Source organism: Microtus pennsylvanicus, chromosome 3 (genome assembly GCF_037038515.1).
Source record: "Microtus pennsylvanicus isolate mMicPen1 chromosome 3, mMicPen1.hap1, whole genome shotgun sequence".
In the NCBI taxonomy this organism is placed as follows: Eukaryota; Metazoa; Chordata; class Mammalia; order Rodentia; family Cricetidae; genus Microtus; species Microtus pennsylvanicus.
The window spans coordinates 123,760,213-123,787,163 of NC_134581.1; the positions used below are offsets into that span (position 1 = coordinate 123,760,213).

General features: G+C 42.3%; 1 protein-coding gene across 2 annotated transcripts; it reads right to left on the reverse strand.

Moving 5' to 3' along the window:
- Positions 1-595: 595 nt before the first annotated feature.
- On the reverse strand, positions 596-26,951 carry Sdcbp (syndecan binding protein). Of its 2 annotated transcripts, none has more exons than XM_075967023.1 (9): positions 26,817-26,951; positions 16,840-16,906; positions 15,127-15,205; positions 13,481-13,590; positions 9,804-9,962; positions 7,349-7,524; positions 5,011-5,182; positions 2,481-2,572; positions 596-1,734 (listed from the first exon to the last, which is right to left on the reverse strand). In XM_075967023.1, the coding sequence occupies exons 2-9, from the start codon at positions 16,888-16,890 to the stop codon at positions 1,680-1,682; spliced, it is 894 nt and encodes a 297-aa protein (XP_075823138.1). In that variant the 5' UTR covers positions 16,891-16,906; positions 26,817-26,951; the 3' UTR covers positions 596-1,679. The 2 variants fall into 2 exon arrangements, with proteins under 2 accessions (XP_075823138.1, XP_075823137.1); XM_075967022.1 differs by having other exon boundaries at positions 9,804-9,965.

The window sequence follows — 26,951 nt, forward strand, 5'->3', positions numbered from 1 at the left end:
GGCTCACGCCTTTAATCCCAGCACTCAGGAGGCAGAGAAAGGTGGCTCTCTGTGTGTTCAAGAAGAGCCTGGTCTACAAGAGCTAGTTCCAGGACAGGCTCCAAAGCCACACAGAAACCCTGTCTCAAAAAACATAAATAAATAAGTCGTAAGTATTACTCCTACAAAACTGTACTTAGTAACAAATATAATTTGTTTCAATTCTTTTGGGCTTATCAGGACCGAGTCCAGAACACAAGGTTGATAAACTGGGGAATGTCAGTGTCCAACAAGGTAAGTTATATAGCAATAGCAATGATTTTCTTTTTATTTCATCTCTGAACAGCGAACATATGATCACAAATTTTCTAAACTGTTCAGAGTACTGTTATAGTCTAGAGACTTAAAGTCAGTTTTAAGCATCACTGAATACATGTTGGTGGTCTCTGGTTTTACTGGCGATGCAGAAGCCCCTCATCACCCACAACTAGGGTACAGGGTGAACGGGGGCCACAAGCCTGGCCACCTAGGGGTCTCGAGCAAGTGTATTTCCAGACACAGACTTAAACTCTAGGACTGGATGTGAGAGGACTGAAGAAATGACACAGACTAAGACTTACCATTTTTATACATTTAATAGGATAATAATCAGATAAAATACTAGGATAGGCAAAAAACAAAAAGAAAAAAAATCAAGATAAAGTGTCATTGCCATTTCTGTTTAGAGGACGGAGTCAGAAGACACAACAAATTAAAATGGCTAGGGAAGCAGTCTAAGACTACCCAAAGTAGCTAAGTTACATAATGTTAGGATTCAAACGCCAAACTAAGTATTGCCCACTTAATCCACAAGTGAAAAGGAGACTCCAAAATTTGTTCTGTTTATATAACAACTTTTACATGAAATATATAGCGATCTGTTTTTCAGAAAGCAATACGGCAACTTGTAGGCGTTTCCTTTATGCAGCGACTAGAAAAATCTTCCACAACTAGGCAGCTCTGCTTTGCCTTAAGCTGCTAGGGGCTGGCGGATACCAGCTTAATAGAGAGCTAACATCTCAGGTCTCAGAAGGCAGCAAGAATTCTATTTTGGCTTTTATTCTAAATGCTTACTGTAGTTAAGGCGGCAGTTGAAGCGCATTAAGTGAAGGTAGTTAAAATTTAGTGACAATCATAAAGTCTTTTGCAAACTACACACACTGTATAATGCTTTTGTGGAATGAAACCAGTGTTGATTAACTGGAATTTTACACACTCATACAGAGAAAAAAAGTAACGATCAAAGGCAGTCATCCTCAATGTACTATATGCTGATGTCCTAAAGTCCAAGTGCGCCACAGAACTGAAGCACACGACTAGCACTGTGCTTTATCTAGGACAAAGGTGACAGTTCCCACAGCTAAGTCTACACCAGTCATCCTAACCACAATGGCTTATAAAAACATCAGGTTTCCAGTAAAGAAACGATTCTAGGAAAGTCAGGAAGTTTCACATCTGTAAAACCAGGATAAGGCTACACCTATCTTAACTCTGAAGAAGACGTCAGATAGCGTGAGGTTCCCAGCCATGATGGAAGATAGACAGGTAGGTCCCCATGCAGCATATTCTCCCTGGCTTCGGGAAAGCTTCATATGCAAAATCTAGAAGTTGCCGAAGAAGAAAACTAGAAACATTCAGCTGTGATGTGTTGTACAGGGTTATTAAACTTCGGGAATGGTGTGATCCATCAGGCTTTTCATAATGCTTGGTGCCATCCTACAAGAGAGCCAATCATGTAACACATGACTTATGTCAAGAATGCCATGTTAATCCAAGACAACCCCAATTCCAGTTTAGCACTGTTGTTATCGATGAGTCTGGGGAAGAAGGAAAAGGTCCTTAAATGAGCTCAGAGCTAAGGAACTGATAACTGAGTTGTCGGAGACTGTCCGCACCAGGGTAGACAGGCTAGAGAAGGTGCGAGTCCTTTATGTTAAGACTGGCAGTTTAATTAAAATTAAAATAGCAGAAAAGGCTATGATGAGTCAGAAGAAAAGGGGGAGAAGGGACCTACCAATAGTTAAAAAGACAAGTCTATTTCAAGAGTAGCTAGCTGCATTCTTCCCGAATAGATTAAGATTTCATTACAATGGTTATGCTTATATATCTTCCAAATCTCTCTTTCACATGCTATATAAGGACTCTGAATGAAAGGTTTCCAAGACATCGTGGTAACTATACAGAGAGTCGGAAAGCTCTGGACAGACTCACCCTTGCTTGCCCTTATTAACTCTCATGGACTGTATATACTCAGTCCCAGAGGACAGAGAGCAAGCACCATGCACCTCTCTGCCTCCTGAGAGACACGGGAAAGAATTATCTCACAGCCAAGAAATCCCTGTCATGACTATATGACTATAATATATGTAACTATAATATGACTATAGCAGAACTGCAGACTGAAAGTAGTGTTTACATTTATGTCAGGTGACCACAAGTGTAAAATAGAGCTGTCCACTTACCGTTTAATCATATGTTCAAAGATAAAAGCAGGCATGATTGTAATGGTAACTACAGTCCCAGCTGTTGAGAGTATGTCTGCAATCTGAGAGTCCTAATGAGACACAACAGAATTTAATGAAGATAAATGAGACACAACAGAATTTAATGAAGATAAAACTGTAATTGTTAGGTAAAAATCATACTATATTTGTTGATGTCTTGCTAATATCTCTGTAGTCTGAATTTTAAATTTAATCTTACACCCATGTTTTTTAAAGTTGAGGGTACTGAACAAAATCCTTTCCATACTCAAGAATGGAGAGCTCGCCCCATATACAGTCAACCATATTCTAGAATTTATGAATTAAGGTCTTACTTAAAGCCTTAAGATCTTAAGATAGTCTTAATTCAAGAATTTATAAGCCGAGCATGCTTTCACATGCCTCTGAGCCAGCACTGCAGAGGCAGGATAGCCAGGGCTATGTAGAGAGTCCCTGTCCCCCAAAAAACAAAAAAGCCCACAAAAACTTTGTAGATCAAAACAGAGTCAACTTCCTGCTGCCTTCTGGTCAAGATAGAGCCAGCTTCACGTCTGCCTGCATGCTGCCATGCTCCCTTCGTGACTATAAAGGACTGAACTATGTCTCTTCACAGCAAATTAGAAACCCAAACTAAGACAGAAGCTGGTCCCAGGGACTGAGGTATAGCTGTGTGTGTCTGGAGGAATTTGGACCGTGGTGCTCTGGGAAGCAGTGGAATGCTTTAAGCCCTGCTTAATGAGGCAGACTGGTGGGAGCATGGAAGACAGTGGTGCTGAAGATTTGAAATGTTGGGAGCTGGCTCAAAAGGTTTCAGTGTAGAATTTTAGTCTGTTGCCTTGAAATCGCTCTTGTGATATTTTGGTGAAGACAGTGGCTACCTTTCATCCTTCTCTGAAGAGTCTGCCTGAGACTAAAGTGAAGTTTTGGATTAATTCCCATGACAGAAGAAATTTCAAAACAGCCTAGTATAGACATTGTTGTGTGGTTTTTAGTGGTAAGTCTAATGAAGGTTTATAATGAAAAAGTGCAAGCTGAGCAGGATAAATTACAAAATGTAAATTTTGAGGAGAAAAAGGGTACCAGGAAGTGGAATGGAGCTAAATCCTCTGTTAAAGGAGATAAGTGAATTAAATGGAATAAAGACAGTAGTGACCTCGGGGTAAGATCCCACCCAGCTAAGTCTCCAACTTGTGAAAAGGAACTGAAGAAAAGCTTAGAGTCAGGTATGGTGGGGCACACCTTAATCCCAGCACTTGAAAGGCAGAAGCAGGCGGATCTACAGAGTTTCAAAAAGCTGGTGAAAATGTAACTGAAAGGGGATCAGGGCATGTTCCAGCCCCAGTAAGCAGCAGAACTTGGCAGTTCAGAACAAGATTCTGGCTTTAGAGCTAAGGATAAAATAAAGGAGTTTTGGAATAAAGCCGCTGAGGCCAGGCACATGTCAGGGTTGTCCCTGTATGGAGGCCCAGAGATACCATTGTGTGAAGATGGAGCCTGTTACAGATACCAGTCATGGGACACCTGCTGAGGAGAGCTGCTAACAGGGAATGGAAACAGACCAAGAGAAAGAAGTGTATTGCAGTCAACAAAGGTGAATGGGGTTAATGGAGATGAGAGTCTTTTGACATCAGACATGGAGTTTGCCCAGCTGGTTTTCAGTCTTGCTTTGTTTTGAGTATTTCTTCACTATGCTCCTTTCCCTACATTCTGGAATGGTGACGTATATCCTGTGCATATATGTTGGACGTATGTGATCTGCTTTTTGATTGTATAGGGGATTATAGTTAAGAGACTGCATAAAAGCTTTTGGGGGTCAGGGAATAGAATGTGTTGGTTTGGAAGAAAATAGCCCCCGAAGGGAGTGGGGACTGTTAGGTGGTGTGTGATCTAGCTGGAGGAAGTGTGTCACTGTGGGGGTAGTCTCTGAACTTTCATATGCTCAGGATGTCACCCAGTGTGTGAGTCAACTTCCTGATGCCTTTTTGTCAAGATGGAGCCAGCTCCACGTCTGCCTGTATGTCACCATGCTCCCCTTCATGATCACAATGGACTGGACCTCTGAAACTGTTAAGCGACCCACCCCCAATTTGTAAGTGTTACCATGGTCATGGTGTCTCTTCACAGCAATAAAAACCCAACTAAGAAAAAAACCTATAAAAACAAAGTATTAATATATACCAAGACTTATTCTTTTTCTGTATTTCTAGAGTGGAAAAGTTGGACATTCATCCATTCAGAATGTCTAAAAATGTCCCTGCCCATGTCTCCACAGTATTTTAGCCTGAGGGAATACCAAGTCACAGTTTAGCTACCTTGGTATGGGAAAGAAAATTTCAGGTAACATCTCAATTATTTCTGTGATGGTCCAAGACCACAGCTAGCCAGAGCCCCAGCTCCTACACTTAACTCTGACCAAGTTTCAATGTTCGAGGGTCATCACAAAAGTCATGCCACCTAAATGATGTTTTGTTTGTTTTGTTTTGAAACCAGGGTCCAGTGGGTTCCTTACCTTCAAGCCAATGACATTCTGCCCGTTGATCTCACAGATGTGATGATCAGTGAGGAGGCCATTTCTGGCAGCAGAACTGTCTTTCACTATGGATGTGATCTTTCCACTTTTAAAGATAAAGCCAACATGCCCGCTGCTGTCCTTATGCATAGTGATTGTCCGCTCAAAGGGCCTGTAAGCGTAAGGGTTGGGCTAGACTGAAACTTATTTCACATTTCAATAGACATGGCACACCACAACCTGCCACATGGATATTTTGTTATATTAAATGCTGTTTCTAATCATTTATTATGACATGGGACACCTCAGTAGCCTTTTTCAGTCTCATCACTTGACTGACTTGCTAAACCTTACTCTTACTGTAAAAATCTAAAACGTTCCAACTTCTAGAAAATACAGGGGATGCTCTTCAAGATACTGGAGTCAACAACTCTACTAGAACACCATTAGCAAAAGAACTACCCACCCAGTACCAACAGATGGAGCCGACTGTCCACAGCATGGACGCCTACCAGCCACACCTCAGACAAGAGGCTGACCTCCAGAACTGACAAAGAGCTGCAGACATAAATACCAAGGAAATAAACCCACCAATCAACAAATGGACAACTGAACTCAATAAACATTTTTTTAAAAAAATGTAGAATGTCTAGTAGCTATTTTAAAAAGTTCAGCCAGGCAGTGATGGTGCACACCTTTAGTCTCAGCCAGCACTTGAGAGGCAGAGACAGGTGAATTTGAGGCCAGCCTGGTCTACCGAGTGAGTCCCAGCCAGGGCTACACAGAGAAACTCTGTCTTGAAAAAAAAATTCAATATTACTAGCCACCAAGGAAATGCAAATTAGAACTACTTTGGAATATTAGTTAATTCATCACAATGGCTATTATCAAAAAATGGGGGGAGGGACGCAAGCTAATACAGCAACTGTGGAAGTAAGTATGGAAGTTTCTCAAGAAATTAAAAATAGAACTACCACATGATCCCACTACTTCACTCCTGGGCAGGCACCCAGAGACTCCATACCTTACTGCGGATATCTATACTTAGTGCTACTTATTCACTATAGCAACCAACGAGAACTAACCTAGATGTCCATCAAAAGGTGAACGGGCAAAAACTAAGTGTGTGTGTGCATATGTGTAAAATATATTCATAAAATTTGTAAGAAAAATGGCCTTAGAATGTTTACTATTATTCAAAGTAACAAAATCTTAGGAAATAAATACATTCTTTATAAGCAGAACCTAGCCAATAATATACATGTGTGTGTTTATATATTGTAATATATAACATATTATTGTGTGTATATAAACATATACACACATATGCAAAGGTACATAACACACATGTAAAAAAGAACAAGAAGAGTAAATATGAGGACACGAGGAAGGACTGAATTCAGGCAGTGAACCTGAGTTAAACACAAATAGAAATAACTGGTTGGTTTTTGTTTTTTTTTCCTAGTTCTTACTCTCACGGATTTGTTTATGGTGCTGGGTCTCAAAGTATAAATCAAGTGAGACGGTCCATAGTTTCTGTTCCAAGCAGCTACTCTGTGTAGAGATTCACTGAGACTTTGGGTCTGGCTAATTTCAACATGTGATTTTTTTTTTATTTACAACGTTAACATTTTTAAAAATGACGCAGGTGGCTCTGTGCATGAGTGCAGGTGCCTATGAAGAAAGCAGGTGTTGGAGCCCCTGGAGTTACAGGCAACTGGGCCCTTCCCAGCTGGGGTCCTTCCTCCGGAAGAACAGTGTGAACTTAACCAGAGACCCTGCTAGCCCTGGTCCAACTCTATGAAATTCTGCTTAGATATTAAAAAAAATTACAAACGTCTACTTTCAATTTCTCATATATTTAGGAATTCAGTAAAACTTTAGACGAATGTCATTTTTATTTTAAGATAAAAATAGACTATCATCCTCTCTTACTTAATTGCACAAACATGCCAGAGACCAGATTTGGTTTAAAAATTGAGTTCTTGGGAATTGTGTGACCATTTCAGTCCTCACAACAAAGGGCCCTGGCATGGGATGTTAAACAGTGGGCTGCAGAGGGAGCCTGCAGCTGCTTTACTATGTCCGCACTTCTCTAGCCCACATCCTTCCTAAAGACAGACCGACTGGTAAGGTGTGGTAAAGGATCTATGCAAAATCTAGAATCTAACTATGTAAGAAAAATCTGCAGCCCACAACTGCAAGACTGTAACAAATCAACATTTTCTTTAAAAAATAGAAAAAGGGGGGGAAAAAAAGCAGAAGTAGAAAACTCTACTTACAGAACACTAAAAAGTGCAGGCTTGAATCTGCACTTTGACTGTTGGTGAAAGCTCACCTGTCACGAATGGTCATGGTGATCTTCTCTCCAAATGCCTGCTTGAGCACCTTGTGAGCCTTATCAGAGCTCCAGCCCGCACAGTTGTCGCCGTTGATCTGCAGTACCTGGTCCCCAAATCTCAGTCCAACCAAGGAGGCTGGAGAATTAGCCTGGACTAGCTGAACAAATATACCCTAGATAAAAAGAAAATAAATATCCTTTACCACTGCTCTGGCTGAAAAGGTAGCTGATCAGAAATCTTCCTAGTATTGTGTGGTGTGCCAGGTCATTCCTTAAAAAGAAACAAAACTTTATTAAAGCAATAACATCTGAAAAACAAAACAAAAAATAGATCTCAGTCCTATCTGAGCAACCTCGGCCACATCACCCTCCCTAGACTTTACCGGGTGCAAACCTCTACATACAGGAACTGGTCACACCAAGCACTGCATGTCTGGTGAGTTATTTTACTGCTTAAAGAAAAAGTCGGGGGCTGGAGAGATGGCTCAGTGGTTAAGAGCATTGCCTGCTCTTCCAAAGGTCATGAGTTCAATTCCCAGCAACCACATGGTGGCTCACAACCATCTGTAATGAGGTCCGGTGCCCTCTTCTGGCCTTCAGACATACACACAGACAGAATATTGTATACATAATAAATAAATAAATAAATTGAAAAAAAAAAGAAAAAGTCAGGCCTGGGCAGATGGCTCAGCAGTTAAGCACTTGCTACAGAGAACTCAGGTTCAGTTCCTAGCACCAATATGGTGGCTCACAACCATGTGTGGCTCCAGTGCCTAGGGAGCTGGTGTCACTGTCTAACTTCAGTACCAGGCATACATGTGGTGTACACACATACATACAACCAACACTCAAAACATAAAATTAAATAAATTTTAAAAATGAATGATAGTTTGGGGTAATAATTACATGTTTTTAGCTCAAAGACCATTCTACTGTCTCTTAAAGTATCAATAAGGCTAAAATGATAAGCATGTTAACTATAACATGGATGCTTATGAATAAATTCAGAAAAGTACCTCTAACAACTAAGTCTCATATTCATATCATACTTATGTAAATTCAATCAGATGTTGAACCAAATACAAACATAAAAGAGCAGGGCTAGGGACATGCGGACACATCTGCACGGTCAGATCTTCCCTACAATCTAAGGTGGGCAGACACGATCCTTCCATGAGGTGGAATGAACAGGCACCTGCTGAGCAGACGAGGATGGTGCCAGAGGCCCTGAGCATCTCTGCTGCAGTGGACTGCACACACGGAGGAGGAAGGACCTCGGTGAGGCCAGGGCTTTACAACAGCACAGTGACGTGTCCTGAACATGTGCTGAGGGCTGCACACAATCACGCCCCCAGCCCCTCAAGTGCAGAGGTGGCGGGCGCTGCCATTTCCTGCCACTGGCCTCAGTCAGCTAGAGGACATGTTTTGTCTGCAAAGTTGGACTCACTGAACTAAGGCGCAGTAAGACTGCAACAGAATCCAGTAAGATAATGGCTATAAAAAAGAAAAAAATCATAAACTGAGGTTTCTGGGACCACCACGTCCATAACATTTTAAGACAGCTGAAAAACTTGGCTTCATGTCTGTACTGTGACAATGGGGAGTCACTGCCTGAATTACAAAGAACTTGTTCACAAATGGCCTGTCAGGTTCAAATTTTATACATAGAAATAACAAATTTGCAAAACTATCCCACAAATTAATTATCACTTAGTGTGGTAGTATGAATGTATTTGACCCCATAAACCCTTAGGGTTTATGCCACTATTGGGAGGTGGGTCCTTGTTGGAGGAGATGGCTGACACACACTTTAATCCAGACCTTGAGGCTGGAGGGCACACTTTAATCTGGGCCACACCTCCTGTTGGAAATGTGCCACTGTGGGGCAGGCTTTGAGGTCTTTTCTTCACGCTTCACTCAGTGTAACAGTTGACTTCCTGCTGCCTCCAAGACTAGGACATCTGGCTATTTCCCCAGCACCATGCCTGCCTGCTGCCACCATGCTTCCTGCCAGGATGGACTGAATCAAATGTTTGTAAGGGTGTCTCTTCACAGCTATAATAAACCCGAAGACACTGGTTTAAATGTTAAATGTTCTTTTTGTAAAGGTGTCTCTTCACAGCTATAGTAAGCCCTAAAACACTGGTTTAAAAACGCACACCCAATCCTCACTCGTCAATTTTTCCTTACTTTTACTATGCTGTCCTATGTCAAGCCCAAAATTCTATCACGCAAACTCTGTCATATGGCTTATGTAAATGCAGTGACCTGTTTACAAGCTCCAACACGGCTTCTTCACAACAGGCCATCTCCAAATGGAAAATTAAGTCAGTAGATTCACAATATTCTTCACTGCAGATGTGTTATTACAGCTAGCCAAACTATTTTCATCTCTAATTGTTTAATGTTAGTATTTCATGGCCTATTTCAATAAATTAAGGAATATACTTACATTATCTATTGACTTAAGTCTGAGCCCAATTTTTCCATCTTGATCCTTGCACAAAATGACTTCACGAATCCCTTGTTTTATTTCTGCTCTCCGAATTCCAGCATCGTTACCTGTCACAGGTGCTACCATATAGTTCATGCTGGATGGTCTTGCTACCAACTGCTGGAAAAAATACCCAATTTGTCAGTATTTAGAAACCCTAATGTTGACAAACACGACTCCACAAACAAGTTCCCTCAGGGAAAGTCGGTTCTCTACAATAACGACACGGTGGGTTTTCATTTCTTCTTTCCTCTAGTAATTGACTCCATTATTCTTGACTGATAAGATGCTGGCTTTGCTCCAGCTTGTTACTTTAGCTCAACTGGCGCTCTGCACATGAATGCCATCTGCTGCCGACCGCCTCAACCAGAGAACACATAAGTAGCAGCAGTCTCTAAAGGCTGCATTGTCCAGTGAGGTCATACGACCGCAGACTGTAAGTACATACTAAGTTGGCACAGCACTGAAAGCATACAGGATCATTTCTCAGAAGATATTCCTCACCAACAACTATGCTTGTTTACCTTCATTTCCAACATACTTTCCTACAACTAAGAGATCACACAAGATTTTTGGCAACAAGCATTTTCCAGAGAATTTCTGTGGTACAATCATAAAATTATCAAATTAAAATAAGCTTAGTAAGAACAAGGACTTAAGTCAGGAATGGAATGGATGACATGAGAACTTTATATTAAGCTACTCTTAACAAAGTTGTCATGTGTCTACAACAGGATTGGGCAAACTGAAGCATCAAGAGCGGTGCAATGGAACTGGGGCTGATCTACCAAACATACAAACCAGCTCCAAATGGATTCAAAAACCCTGTTAAGGTGTGCTGAAAACATAAGGCTAGGAGAAAACACAAATCTCTTTGATACTTATCTTCACAATGTATTTTTTTTAAATTTTCAAACCAGAAGTATAAGCAAAAATAGGTTAACTAGAACTATATCAAATTTAAAAAGGTTCTTCACAGCTGGGGCAGGCATGGTGTCAACAGAGGTGGGTGGATCTCTGTAGGTTCAAGACCAGCATGGTCTACATAGAGAGACCCTGACTCAAAACAAACAAAAAAGTGCACAGCTAAAGAGGCATTCATGGAACTGTGAACAAGCCATGGAAATGGAGACGCTATCTGCAAGTCATGTACTAAGGAGCAAGCATACAGATGTAGAAAGAACTCAAAACCCAACAGCAAAAGAGCAAGTAACTCAACTTAGAAATGGGCAACCTGCCTATATAAGACATTTTTCCCAAAGAGGACAAATGGCTCATGGGTATGGGGAAGGGATCACTGATCATTAGAAGATGCAAATCAAAGCCAGAAAATGACACTGTCTCTTCACATATCAGTGTATCTACCAAAAACAGAAGTGTTGGTGAACTTCGTGCCATTGTCATACACTGAATATACTATTATATGTCATTATATATTATAATATATTACTATAACCATTATGAAAACCCATATGGAGGATCCTCATAAAATGAAAGCAAATTTGCCATAGGTCAAACAAGCCCCTTCTGGACAAATATCGAAAGGGAAACAAAATCAGTCTATCCCAACGATGCCTGCATCCCATGTCCACTGCAGCACTGTTCAGTGACCAAAGCTCAGAAACAAGTCTCTGTCAACAGATACATGAATACAGAAAATGCTGTCTGTCCGTAAATACACAATGGCTTATGACTCGAGCCATGAACACAAAGGCAGCTGGAAAGTATGGATGACCCTGAAGGAAATATGTCAGAGATACAATGATAGTACAGTCTGGTCTTGCTATGAAAACAAGAAATACAGAATGTCAGAAGCAGAGACCAGAAGGCACTTGAGGGGTAAGCAGTGGGCAGAGGTGAAATGGGGAGATGGACAAAGTATAAACAAAGATAAAAATAAGTCTCAGGCTCTAATGAAGGGCACAGTAGCCATGTGTTAATCTGTGTAACTGAAATTTGCTAGTGTTACAGCTACACACTAAGGTGTTACACACATCTAGGAGGGGACAGACACAGTACAGTCATTGGTTTGACTGTGGGAACATTTTACAATGTACACAAATTGATACATATATGTTGTACACCTTCAATGTATGTAATTTTAATAAAGCTGGGGGAGAGAACTAGATGGAACACAAAAAGAACTATATGGTATGTGAAATGAAAGTCACTATGTGAAGAGTTAACAGAAAGCTCCAGAACAAATTAAACACAGCAAAATGATAGAGAAAGAAAAGAGCACACCAAAGCGTTATATAAACGCAGCCACTTCTAAAGGAAGTAAGATTACCTTAGCGGCAAGAAATGGACCAAAGGGCAGGGACACTGGATCAAATTAAAGGAACAAAGAATGCAGACCTGACAGCGAAGGTCAGATACACTAACTGGAGCCTTGGAGCCAGTCACTAAAATAATAGCTATAATTGGCTTTATTTCTGTTAGAAGATAAATCTTCTATAAATATAGCAATTAACCTTTATGTTTCTCCATACCCGTTTCTAAGATTCACTTTTATATAATGCGTCTACACGTGTATCTCTGAGTATGTGCCAGAAGTCCTCACATGCTCTGGAGTTCCTCCGCAAATCCTGCAGCCACTGAGCCATCTCTCGCCAACGTGCCCGCTCCCTCAGGGGCTGCAGCTGCCAGAAACGCTTCCCAAGGCCAGCCTAAGCCTTTCTAGGTTCCAGCATCTCGTCCACTCCACCCCAGGATGGCAGCTGGCTTTCTGCAGTTCCACCTGGGTGCTACTTTTTCCTCTGGAAATCTAGTTACCTAATTTCTTAAATTACCACAGTTCAAATACTATGTTTTCAGCTGAAACCTGACTAATACAAGTAGGTTTTCAAAAAATATTGAAATTTCAACAAATAAATGTCAGGTACTGTACTAACAATGACATTATGGCAGGAGGACAAAAGTGGGTTCAGCCATGAAGTATGTAATGACAATCACATCAAGTGCTCTATGTTATATGTAAGCCTAGCACCTCAGTCTAATTGCAAAAAGCTTACTTTCTAATTGTAAGAAAAATATTAAAACTGTGAGCAAAGTAATACAGCAAATATATACTTCTGATGACTAATCCATCAGCAATGCAATGCTGTTTGGAAAGGAACTGAGACATGGAGATTAACGGGACAGTCGACGTCGGAAGTACAAAATTCAGTGCAGTCCCACAGCTAGAAAGGATAAACTAACGGAAACATGGCAGAGGCCCAATTACAATGTCTTAGGAAAGGACAAAATGCAAAAGGCAAAAAAGAGACAAGGACCCAAAAATTCAACAGTGGACAACAATGTTCAGAAATACATCTATAAAAGAAATCTAAAATCAGGCTGGGCATGGTGGTACATGCCTTTAATCTCATCATTTGGGAGGCAGAGGCAGAGGCAGAGGCAGGGGGATCTCTGCAAGGCCAGTTTGGTCTACGGAGTGAGTTCCCGGATAGCAGAGGATACACAGAGAAACCATATCTCAAAACCCGAGGGGGAAAAAAGGAAAAAGAAAGACAGAAAAGCTAAAATCTGAGAAGTCAGCTCTAAATTTATAAATAAGTTTGCTGTGAATGAGAGCGTACATGTACACATAAAGAGCATTTTATATAATTCAGAATTATACTCTACATACATACCCCTTGGGTTGGTACTCCAGAAACCATAGGCATATTTGTACATATTTCTTCTTCATTTAAAGTCAGTCCCATGTACTGAGAAAGCTCTGGATACAGTTTAGGGTAGAGATCTAATATAAAAAAAAAAAAGAAGAAAAGGCATTGACAGAATATTCAAAATAATAACTGTGGACTGTGTTTTATTTAAAAAAACACACATTTAAGGTACAAAGATTTAGACACATTTAAAGGATCCATAAAATGGAACGACATCTTCCCCTCTCTGCCATAATTTAAATGAAAAGAATCCATAAATTTTTCACATGAAAGTCCTGAGACAGCCTGAGCTTTCCCGTGCAGTCACCCTCTGTGGCCATGGGGCACTGGCTTCAGGACGCCCTCAGACCACGCCTACAGGTGTCCAAGTCCCTCATTTACCATGGTCTAGAGCTGGCTGTGGGGTGCGTGGCTACAAGCCAGAGCTCCACCCGTGTGGCAGAAGCAGGGCTGACCCAAGTCTGGGACCAGCCAGGGCTAGAGAGCAGGACTTTAAAGTTGAAATAAGTACGTAGATACAGAATAAGGCCTGCGAGCCATTAGCAGACCTGTGCAAATCCTCCTGTCTGCTTCTGACCCCTGCTGGATACTCACACACAATACCACCCAACGCTAATGGCTGTGGCATTTCTCTAATAAGAAAACACTGTGTATGTTCACAGTACAGATATAAAATCCAGAGACAAAAATAGAGGATGCAGAGAGGTATAAATAATTTTTCTAAATAAATGATCTTGCCCTTTCTGTTTCTTAACATAATTATGTTAATTATCTATGGATTAGAAATCTGGGGATTATGGCACGAATTCTTCTGTTGAGAACAACCGAAGTATTTCTGTCACAACTGCTGAACTCCCTCCATAAACAGCTACGGAATGTGATGGTTCCTCTCAGCCTACAGGGGAAAGTCAAAGCCTGTAAATTGACTGTTCCCTACCACTTTCAGAATCACAATGCAATCAGGCAAACAGAATTTTTAAACATTAACAATATTTAACATTTTTGGAAATGTGCTATTTTTAAAATCTTTTCCTATAATCTATTTTGACTTAAGAGTAGATTCACTCCAAATAATAATATTGAATGGTCACACAGAAGATGAAAGACAACAGAATTCGAATTCACCGTTTACTCTGTACCTCGATGTCTTTCAGAGGCTGTCCTGAGGCCCCTGAATCAGGAGAAGGGGGCAGCTTGTGGCTTATGGAAGTCTGATGTAAGACCCAAAGGGGGACAGTTGGAAGTTTCCCACGCTCCTGGCAGAGGTGAGAGCAAAGCAGCTCAGAATGTCTGCGAGCAGCTCTAGAAGCCAGGAAAGCTGTAGCTCCCAGGGAACAGGGCTTCCCATTAAAGAACAGACTATGTTAGGGACTATGGATAAACTAAGGTAAAATTCTAGGATGCCCTAAAACACATTTTCATACTCAAAGACCACTCTCTTGAGTAAATGCAGGTTAGTTCTTTAGTAAACTATTCTTCCTTATTGCTACTAGATCACTAATCACAAATTCATACAGCATGTCAAAATCCTAGGTTCTTCATTTCAGGGGGAAAGAGGGGCTTTATATGTGTTTCTGTCCAAAGACCAGGAGCCCAAAGTGTGAACCTACTTCCGTCTGGAGGGAAAGAGGCGGAAACATCCACCAGAACTGCCTGGGTGGCAGGGCCAGCAGAGTAGGCGTTCTGAGCCTGGAAAAGAAAATTCTATTAAAACCAAAAATATTTTCTTATTTTTCTTATATGATTTACAAGCTACATCTAGAACTGCCCAAAAGAAATGAACAATTGAAGTCTTACTCAAAGTTTCATTTTAAATACTTCAGCAACCATTTATTTTCCAAAGGAAATCTATAAATAAAAAAAAAGTCTGAACTGAAAAGGAGGGTTCTAGAACCATGTGCTACTAAATCCTTCACAAATGTGAACCGCCAGGTCACGGCTGCGGTGCGAAGGGCCAGGTGACAAGAAGTTTCCAGATAAAAACAAACAAACATGAGTCACCTACACTAGGTGCAAAGCAGAACAAGTAGTCCAAGAAGCTGGACTAGGAATGTTTTGAAATCTAAAAGGAACAGAAAGAAAAGCCATATGCGACCTCCACCCAGGCCTGTGCCATCTCCCCGCCACTAGCTCTCTGCTCTGAACACTGAACATCTGTCAACATCACCTGCTTTGTGCAGTTTCTAAGAGAACCACCCCTGCTAAAAGCCAACTGTGGTTAACTTAAGTTCAGTTCTAGACACAGCGATTAAGAAGAATATGGACAAAGATCATTCTTTGTAGTCTGTGTGGCTAGTCCTTAATGTAGAGATAGAAGAGCTCAGATATCAGCTTTGTGAGAAGGGCGCTTGTTCAGAAGAACTTTGTGAGAATGACCACAGCAGTGGGCAAACTCAACACTACAGAAAGAAATGACAGACATTTACAACGACAGAGCATGCCACTTGCAGCTGAGAAGCATCCCTCGTTAGCAGTTCAGCTGCCACATCTTAATATCCTTCTTAGACTGATGTTGGAAAAGGAACTGTCCACAGAGCAACTTCCCCAGCCAGTGCCACTAGGTCAGTCCCTAGGACACCTGAGCTGCTATTATTATTCTGTTCATTCTCCTTCCGCCCAAGTATGGTGTCAAGACAACTTTACACAATACTACTGCTTAAATTATACCCTCCGACTTACGTGAGTTATATGCAAGTGAAGCTGTGCTGAGAAAATTAAGCACTCTAAAGATTGTAGAACAAATTTTAAAGAACTACTATCTGGCAGGAAAGATGGCTCAGAGGTTAAGATGGAAAGAGCATAGTTTCTTGAAGCAGACCCAAGTTCAGTTCCCAGGACCGGAGCCTGGCAGCTCACAACCAACTGTAACTCCAGCCCCAGCGGAGGCCTCTTCTGGTCTCACAAGAGCTTGCACTCGCATGTCCGTGGCACAGACATGCACACATGTGCACATACACACACACACACTTTTGTTCATGCCAGGGCTAATAGATATAGAGAAATAAAAAAGAATCTCTAGCCTTCTTGTAACATTGCGGTCTACAACAGACCTCTGCAGATGCAGGGGGACCAACAAGTGAACGCTTCCCGCTTCATTTCACGAGTGGACACGTCATGAAATAATTTAAAATTAAAAGCACACATACCTACGCCGGGCGGTGGTGGCGCACGCCTTTAATCCCAGCACTCGGGAGGCAGAGGCAGGCGGATCTCTGTGAGTTCGAGGCCAGCCTGGTCTACAAGAGCTAGTTCCAGGACAGGAACCAAAAACTACGGAGAAACCCTGTCTGAAAAAATTTAAAAAAAAAAAAAAGCACACATACCTGAATCACTTTGTCTACCTTCAAATCTTCAAGAGATGGGTAAAGAGACATCTTTGCAGGGTGTTTTCTAAAGAAAACAAATCCAGTGTCAGAAATGCACAGAGTACGCACACCAGCACCAGCACATAGACATGGACAACCGCAACACCATCAACATAGACGTTCAAGCCAAAACGACGGGCTATTTAAAGCATATCATAGTTGTTAGCGTTCGCTACCAAACTCTCTCTGTTCCCATAGCGACCAAACTACTTCATCAAGGATTTTAGATTTACAGGGAAAACTCCTTCCCAAGTTGTGACAATCACAGAAAGGCTCGTGGCTTCTGCTTGGCTGACACAGTGCCCCCAGCAAAACAGGTCGGGAAATGACTTTTCACAAGACACATTACCTTCTAACAACACAAGCCAAGAGCAAAGAGTATACAGTGTCAAAATGATGGAAAAACTAACATAGGCCATCTGTTTGTTTTTTTAATAGCAATGGCTTTATCTTGAGGAAACATACAAAAAAGAAATTATTACCTTTTATTTTTTAACATTTCTATGCTGTTCAATGTTTTTTAAGATACCATAAACTGCTTTTTGCAACAATTTTAAATAAAATTCTCTGAAATATTACACTGACACATAGTTTACATTTTGTTCAGATATTCTGAGATAAATATCAAGACTTTCCACTCAACCAAATAAAAAAGGATGTATCCTAATTGTTAAAAGGTTTTGGCAAATTACTAAGCCAGCCCATCAACCTCCCACTTCCAAATCTATTCCTTGTATCTGCTCTGCAGCTGAACCTTTTAAATACTGCCCTGCTGGCAGAAGGCAGGAAGCTGTGTGCTCAGTAAGGGAGGCATAAAGAGCCTCTCAGCCATGCCGGGGCCAGCACCTTCTGAGAACGCTTTTCATACGGGTCTACAACAGCACCTCAGCAGGCACAGAACACCAGGCTCGGCAGGCAGGGTCTATAACAGCACCTCAGCAGGCACAGAACACCAGGCTCGGCAGGCAGTCTGCTTCTGTGCTGCACTAGCTTAGTCCTAGCAGTGGCTACTTTTCAAAACAAAAACCCCCAAAACAGACATGAGAAGCCCTCATTTGAGTTACTGGCCAGGGCTGCTGTGATGGTTTGAGAGAAAATGGCTTCCACACAGAGTGGCACCATTAGGAGGTGAGGCTTTGTTAGAGGAAGTGTGTCACCATGGGTGTGGGCTTTGGGGTCTCCTGTGCTCAAGCTACATCAATGAGAGCATTCACTCCTGTTTCCTGCGCCTCAAGATGTACAGCTCTCAGTTGCTCTCCAGCCATGTCTGCCTGCATGCCACCATGTCCGACCATGATGATAAAAAACTAAACCTCTGAACTGTAAGCCAACCCAATTAAATGTTTTCCTTTCTGAGAGCTGATGTGGTCATGGTGTCTCTTCACAACAACAGAAATCCTAACTAAGGCAACTGTCTAAGAGACTCCCAAAGCATACAGCCGATTGCCACTGCCCATCTATAGACAGAAAAATTGTCCCTATTGCTGGAGATACCATGCATTCCAGAAACAGGGCCTAGAAACTCCTGAACTGGAACTTACCTGAAAGCCTCCTTCCCAAAGACTAGCCTTCATGGTACCAGAAGATACCAAAGGAGGAAGGCAACCAACGGTCCCATCCAGCTATGATATCTATGACCCACAACAACCTCTAAGGCACAATAACACCAAGCTTTTAAGTTAAGCCTAGCATAGTATAAGCATAGCCTTTTGTCTGCCTTCTTTCACTGCAAATGATACTTTAAAGGTTCATCAATGTTATAGCATCTATCAGAGCTTTTATCCTTTTATGACCGAATACATTACATCTTTTATATGCCACTTTATGTTCACTCATTCAGATCTGTACCTTGGGGCCATAATGAATAATGCTAGCACTCTTGCATTACTGCTAAGTAATGTGTGTGTGTGTGTGTAGAGGTTTTTGCATAAAGATATGCCTTTAATTCTTTCGATATCTATAGCTAAGAACATAACTTCTAAATCAATATGGTAACTCACCTAACCTTTAACGTTTTTATAAACTATCAAACTGGTTTCTAAAAGAATTACATTACTTTTATATTCTCAAAAGTCTAATTTCTCCATATCCTCACTGCTAGTCTGTGGTTCTGAGAAAGCCACTCCAGGAGTGAACCAGCATCTCATGTGGTTGGAATCCACTTCCCTGACAACTAATGATGCTGGCTTCCTTTCATGTGCATGGCCACTTGCAGACCTTGTAACATCTACATCTTCTGTCTAAGAGGAAATGCCCATTCAAATCCATTGTCTGTTTGTTTACTGGATTATTATTTTTTTTAATGGTAATAGCTCTGCTTACAGTCTAGATATTAGGTTCGTAATCCATTCAGGTTACAAAATCAATGGAGCAGGCTGGCTTATAAATACAAACTTATTTTTCAAAGTTCTGCACATTGGAAAGTTCAAGAACAAGGCCAAACATCATGTCCTGTGCCACACCAGCAACTCTCTCTTCGCTGTCCTCACATGGAGAAGGCACAGGCAGAGCTATGGAGTCTCGTCTCTAGGGGCAGCTCCACCCCTAAGAGCAGAGAATTCAAAAATCTCAGTCCCAAAGACGTTCATCTTGGGGCTCAGAGGTTTAAATAACGAATTTTGGAGGAGTGTATACATTCAGACATACCACACAATCCTATCAGATATGATTTCCAATACTTTCCTTTTATTCTTTAGCTTCTCTTTGATTTTGAGTGCCCGTTGTAGCACATAAGTATTTTGTTTTGATAAAGTTAATGTGTTTCTTCCTGGCTATTTGTACATTAAATGCAACATTTAAAAAAAAAAAACCCTAACTCGTGGTCACTAAAACTATTTTTATCTAAGAATTTAATAGATTTGCTATTATATTTGGATCTTTGTTATATTTTGAATAGTTTTTGTATACAGACGCAATTTAATTCTTTCCTACCTGGACATCAAGAAGTTGATTCCTGCACCATCTTTTAAGAAGGATAGATTGTTTTCTTATTGAATCACCTTGGCAGTCTAGTTCAAAATCAATTATTGGCTAAGTATATCATCCTTCCTGGCCTCTTTACTACTGGTTTACTTTTTACCAATAACAGCTTTAATTACTGTACCTTTGCACTGTTTTGAGTATGAATTTTCCCATACTATTCTTTTTTTCTAAAAAAATTTAAAAAAATCTTATGGTTACCCTAAATCCATTTAAATTTAGCATGAATTTTAGAATCTTTTTTTTATTAAACTTTGATCTCTAATAATTCACACAGTGCATTCTGGTTACTGTCACTACTCTTCACCCTTTAACACAAGTTTTAAATGTGGAGTTGGCATTTATAAGCATATAGACAGATCTGGGGGCTGGAGAGAGCTGGGTGCTTATGAGCAATGCTACTTCTGCAGAAAACTAGTTCCCAGCACCAATGCTGAAGGTTTACAACCGCCCGTAACTTCTGCTTCAGTTTGGAGCCACTCTATTTTATTTTTGCTTGTCAGGGTTATTCTTTAGCTTCCCCCTCAATTTCTTCTTTTATTCTAAAAGGTGTTTCAGAGTGTATTTTGATATCTACTTTCTCTGTCAAAAAGATGCTTAATATATTCTTAAAATTGTTAAGACGTGATGACCTCGTAGGATCTTTCTCAGGAGTATGTGTACACGTACTTGAAAGTGTCTTCTATGAAATGGATGGAGTGTCCTGTTGATGCCTTCAGGTCCATTTGGTAATACAATATTGCCAAGTCCCCTGCTGTCTTGCTAATGCTCCATCTGCATGTTCTTTTCACTATCGGAGCCATTACGTTGTTATCTGTTCCTCCTTTGGCCCTATTTGCTTTATGTATTTGAAGACTCTGAGGTAGCGTGTGCATCAACTGCTTCCTGAGTGGGTGCCTTCTGCATTCACTACCACGCCTTTGTTTCTGGAGTGTCCTATGCCAGTGGTTCTCAACCTTCCTAATGTTGCAACCCTTTAATACAGTTAGCTAGCTCCTCATGGTCTGGTGACCCCAACCATAAAATTATTTTCATTGTTACTTCATAACTGTAATTTTTCTACTGTTATGAATCGTAATGATGCCTGTGGAAGAGTCTTTTGACCTCCAAAGGGGTCATAAATTACAGGTTGAGAGCCACTGGTCCTATGCTTACCACAGCACACAAAACATGCTCAACCCACCATATAAAAATAAATATCTAATCCCAGAACTCAGGTTGTGAATTTAAGAGCAGTCTGGTCTACTCAGACCTGGTCTACTCTGACAGTAAGGCTACACAGTGAAACACTGTCTCAAAAAAGAAAGAAAGAAAGAAAGAAATAGTATCTATAGCAAACTGGAAAGGACAAGCAGTGTTTTGCTGAGGTTTGAGTACTTGTGTCAAATTACTGAACTTAGAGGGGAGCGGTCAGAAAAAAGGGCCATACCTGGCTCATTCTGAGAGACAAAAGGCCTGTTCCAGTGGTTCTCAACCTATGGGTTGCAACCTTTGGATTCAAAAGACCCTTTCATGGGGTCACACATCAGACATCATACATATCATACATCTACATCACAATTCATGACAGTAGCAAAATGACAGTTATGAAGTAGCAAGAAAATAAATTTATGGTTGGGGTCACCACATGAGGAAGGCTGAGAACCACTGGCCTAGCAGAAAGAGAAGCTTAAGCAGAGGTTGATCAGTGAGTGCACTTTTTATTCATTGAGGAGAAAAATGATCCAGTTAATGGTTCATTTTGTTTACCATTGCACCTGGACCAGCCCATGTCTCTATAACATCTCCTGTACAGCGTAGACAGTTGACTTTTTCCACTTGGTCATTTTTTTTTTTGGGCTTGTTTAGCAGTTGTCTTTCCATACCGGTAACTTCCTGACCACACTTTGCTGTTTGCTATCTTGTAGCAATCTGCCTCTCCTTTCTTCTCACCGTTCTCTCATTTGTGTGTGTGCCTAGCTATGCACTTCTGATGTGTTCCATTTCCTTTTACAACCCTCTCTGTGGTTACCATAAGGGTTTAAACAGCTGACCACCTGTGTGAGGAGGTAACGATTTCCAGGATTGGTACCTCTCCTTCCACCATGGGTTACAGGAATCAAACTCAGGTTGTCAGGATTGTGAGGCAAAAGCCTCTGCCAGCTGAGTCACCTCCCAGGCCCTGTGCGCTCACAGATGGTGAACATCCTCTAGCAGAGGCCATTTGGTGGACTCCCTTTAGCACCTGTTAAAGGGCAGACCTGGTAGGAAAGTCTCTTCACGGTTTTCTCCAGGGCACTATGGCTGCTTTGTCTATGAAGTGCAGTTCTGCTGCTTACAAGGCTGTGCAGAAGGCTTCTCGACACTTTGCACACTCCAGCACTCTCCCTGGCCAGGCAGTCTGCCGCCAGCCCCCAGGCCCCGTGCACATGATGCGCTGTCCTTCTCTTGTGGCTCTCACAAGTCTCACTTGCTCATCTGACACTTCTGATTTGCTATGTGCAGGGTTTCTTGACTTGAGTCACTTCTTATCCCCAGATTTGGGATTTTAGGCATATTCTTAAAGCAAACTTTCAGTCCCTTCTCGCCTCTCAAAGTTTCTGAAGGCTAAAGTTATAAGTTCAATCTACTGTGATTTAGAGATCTATAAAACAAAAATGCTTCTAACTTGTGAGCCTCACTTGCTCAAAAACAGATAACCTCCTGGAATGCTGGCAGCTTCTGTGCATGGAAGGTAAGAAGCCACTTGTTTTCACTTTTGTAAACAAGATCAGTTGCCCAGTGCACAGGCTGTGCTCGCTCACACATAGGCGGGAAGTGCACAGGCAGAATGATGTTCACCCCAGTGGATGAAGGTGGAAGTATGCCATAGCCCTGTGGGTTTGTAGGCTTTGCCTTTATAGGCACCTAACTACTGATTTATAGTCATTCTCTGGGAATCCCAGGTAAAGACATGGCCAGTGTCCATTGTCCTGGCCAGTATTTATAATAAAGCTTGCTTCAAAGTTGACCCAATAATTGTGGTAGTGGTCTTACACTACCACTTACCTGGTGGGATTAACAAGTTCTGTTTCAGCATGATGGCTATAAACCAAGTGTTCCTGTAACCTCCTCAAGTTGTGTAATTTGACAGAAATATTCAAACCTCAGGAAAATGCTACTCAACTTCGCAGTTTATTTTAGAGTGTACAAAGGACTAGAGATGCACCCGGCGGGGTGGCTGAGGTGCAGGGCAGGATGCAGGGCCTGGCTGGTCTCCATCCACCCTCACTGGAAAGCACTGCCCCTGCACGATGATGGGATGCTCTCTCGCCCTTGGCCAATCACTGCCCCAGCCATGTTTTCTTTCTTTTTCTCCATATTAACAATTAACTCAATAGCTTTTTCTTGATGAACAGCCCTTGCTTAAACTTCTCTTTCGTTCAGGCCTCTGAACTTGAATCTACTTTGAGCTGGAGCCAAAGGATATCCCTTCTGGCCCCTCCAAGATGAGGCTGGCTTCTCTGACTAGGATTTGATTTGCCACCCTATCTCCCGCTGGCCCCCTCTGCATTCTCGCCCTGCTTCCCCTTAATACAGCCAGCCAACCTTTTCCTGCTACACCAAATGAGATGTTTACAGATATCAAGCATGGCACTTTCTGCTCTCACAATTCTCCTTCAGAATGAAGTCCCTTCTTACTGGAATCAAGTCGACAGTGCAAAAGGCAGCATAGGACAGCCACCGCAACCCTTCCACCTCCCTCAGAGATCCCACCCTCCTGCACATCCACCCATGCGCCTCCCCATGCAGCCCCACATAAAACTCCCACAGCTGACATGAACAGGAAGGGGTCCTGGTAGGAGAGGCTGCTAAGGCAGAACTGGGCCTTCAACGACCTCCTTTTGCAGGATCACGACTGGCTCCAGCTGCTTTGCGTCCCCCTCATTTTAGTTTTACATAAGCAACAGTGCCCCAAAAATCCAACAAAATCACTCAAGCTACCCGGGCGGTGGTGGCGCACTCCTTTAATCCCAGCACTCGGGAGGCAGAGGCAGGCGGATCTCTGTGAGTTTGAGACCAGCCTGGTCTACAAGAGCTAGTTCCAGGACAGGCTCCAAAGCCACAGAGAAACCCTGTCTCGAAAAACCAAAACCAAAAGAAAAAAGAAAAAAAAAAATCACTCAAGCTAAGTGTTACTCATTACTGGGGGATGAAATCAGGCATTTATCTTCTATACCACAACAGGAAGAACAAATCGATCCCTTTCAAGCAAGAAGTGAGTCATTTAATTACTATTTCCACAGCAAGGCCAATTATTACTCTACCTATGCGACCTGTACCATATCCCCTAAAGAGAGACTGAATCTGGCAGTCAGATTCCAGGATACAGAACAGTTTGCCAGAAGCCGTTCCCGGGTTTCTTACACTTTCCTCCACCCCGAGTCACAGGGGCTGAGTCTCTGATCTGATTCCAAGTGTCCAAAGGATTGAGCTCTTCCTGCAGATCTGTTAAACTACCCTAGACTGGAATTTCACAATGACCAATGTGAATAAAGAGAATTCTGAAAAGATTACGGCAGTGGCATGCTCTCATTTTAATCCTTTACAATTCCTATTAAACCATCATGTGCCGACTATGCCACAGAATTCTGCTTCTAGGTCTCCCATCCAGCAGTGACGGCTCCTGAAGGCTCCCCGAGTCAATCAGCACCCAAAGTCCTCTCCACCTGCGGAGTTACTGAAGCCTTCAGAGCAGCTGAACCAAGCCAAGGAACCAAGGCTTTCAACAAGCAGCCCCTCAAGCAGGTTTGGCCTATCCCGAACTGGCTGAGACAGGAATACTAGTTATGTCTTATGAAAGTCCTGAACCCAATGCAAGGGAGGCTTTAGAAAATATCCTCTGTTGCGAATACTTTTCTCTAATGATTTGGGTAACACCAGGATCTCTTCAAAACATAAAGACAACAGCAAAAAGGCCTACAATAATGTTAGCTGTAGGCCTGGTGCCTTTTAGAAAGGTCAGTTACTTTGGGAAGGGCTGAGAGCAATGCTCCGTTTCACTACCGCACTGTTGGTCTGAGCAATCCTACCATTCCCGCAGGCATCTTAGGGTTTCTGTTTGCTTTCAGCATCATTTGGAAACATTAGTGAGTGGTGACGTAAGTTCTAGATTGCTAAGACTCTCCTCTCTGTCCCTCAACACTCCCAGAGCAATACAGTGCTGTTTCCTTGGGCCTTTGGCCCACTCACCACTCAAACGAGAGAAGTGATATTTTGGGAAAACTAGTTTGCTGTTGTCGTTGTTACTGAGTGTAATAAAAATCTAGAGTTTTCATCTTTCAGCCACAGTTCCAGAGAGGAGAACTAGAGGAGAAAGGTGATGATGTAAGACCGGCTGATGTATTCCAGGCTCAGAGTGAAAGCCCTGATCATATATGCTGTGACATTGTAGATGATATTTCTATTGAGCAGGAGAAACAAGATTCTCCACGGGGCAGGAAAGACTCAGTCCTGCAGTGTTAGCCCCCCCCCCATCTCACTAAAGGGGTGTTATGGTTTTCTTTCACAGGAGAAACGTGGTCTTGCAGTGTTAGATCGCCCTCCCACCCCATCACACTAAGGGGGTGTTACAGTTTTCCTTCCCAGTTTTATCTGTAGTCCAGATTGACTGTCCATCTTTTGTAGAGGCCAACCGGGACAAACACATAAGAAAGGTGACAAGAAGGAACTAGAAATGTAGGCACTTTTCAAAATCCACTCCAATGATTATTCTATTAGTGCTTATAAACCTAAACAAAAAATTCTCTTTTAGCAAGGAACAGAAATGGATACTCTCTCACATTCATTTGAAACCACTCAAGTTAATAAAGATACTATATTTGACCAGGGAAACAACAACAAAAAAATTAGCCAACAGTATTGACAGAACCTATCTATAGTTGAGATCTGGAATCTGTGCTTTGGTGACCCAGGAGCAGAAAAACCCGAAAGCAATGCTGTGCTACAACAGAGACATAGTTGAAATCTTCGCAATGGTTAAAAGACAAGGCCATGCTTCCTAGTTAATGAGCAATTATCATCAGATCTGGGAAGAACACTAGGAAAATGGTGTCATGCCTATTTTAAGGGACTGCTTAATTAAAACGTGCATTTAATTGTTCATCAGTCCCTTCTTGTTCAGGAGTTTTAAATCCTCTTTAATGGTTTCAGCACACAGCTAAAACCTGCCTCCAAAGTTAAATAACTTCAGTTATAATGGAGCGATTGTTTACCGAAACCTTTAGTCATTCCACTTCCTTATTTCCTGCCAGACACCATTGGGTCAGCAATGCTAAGTACCACGTAAAACATCGAAGTTCAAGGAACTAAGCTGTTAACAGGATTGAAAGAAACGTTTTCAGTCTGTCCTCAGCCTTAAAACGAGAAAATGAACGTACAAATCTGTTTATCACCTTTACATTTCAGAAGCATGGCCATTTACCAGGCCAGCAGCTATTTTAAGGTAACTTTCGTTTTTAAACATTGTTCTTGGTGTAATGCGTGCATGTTAAGAATCAAACCCTACACTTTCTAAGTAATTTACCTAAGGGAAAAAAACACCGCTATGTGTCTGAAGACGGGACGAACCCAACAGAGGATCCCACACACTCCACGGCTCCATAACTGTACTTCGGGAACTGGAAACTTTCCACGTCCACAGCCTCCCTCCGCCCAGTATTAGAAGGAAATCCTCAAAGGAGAGCTGAGTCACCAGACCTCCAGGGGACAGTTCCTGTGCACACACCCGCTCCAAGCCCCGTCCCTCCCCGCCCCCTCCGAGAGCCGCGGCTCAGCTGCTAACCGTTGTCGCCTCCGGTCGGTCCCGCCCGGGCCGTCCTGATGCCGCCGAGGACGCGACCCAGGACGGCCGAGGGCAGGTGGGAGGCCGGGCGGTGCCCCGAGCAGCTTCCAGGACCTGCCGGGGCCCGGGATTCAGGGCCCGCGCGGTCGCTCACCTGCACCGAGGACAACGCTGCTCCAGCCGCTCGCTCTCCCGCTCGCTCCGGCACCGACTAGCGAACCTCCCGGCCCGCCCTGCGCGTCATCGCTGCCCCCGCCTTCCGCCGCGCAGGCGCAGGCGCACGCGGCGT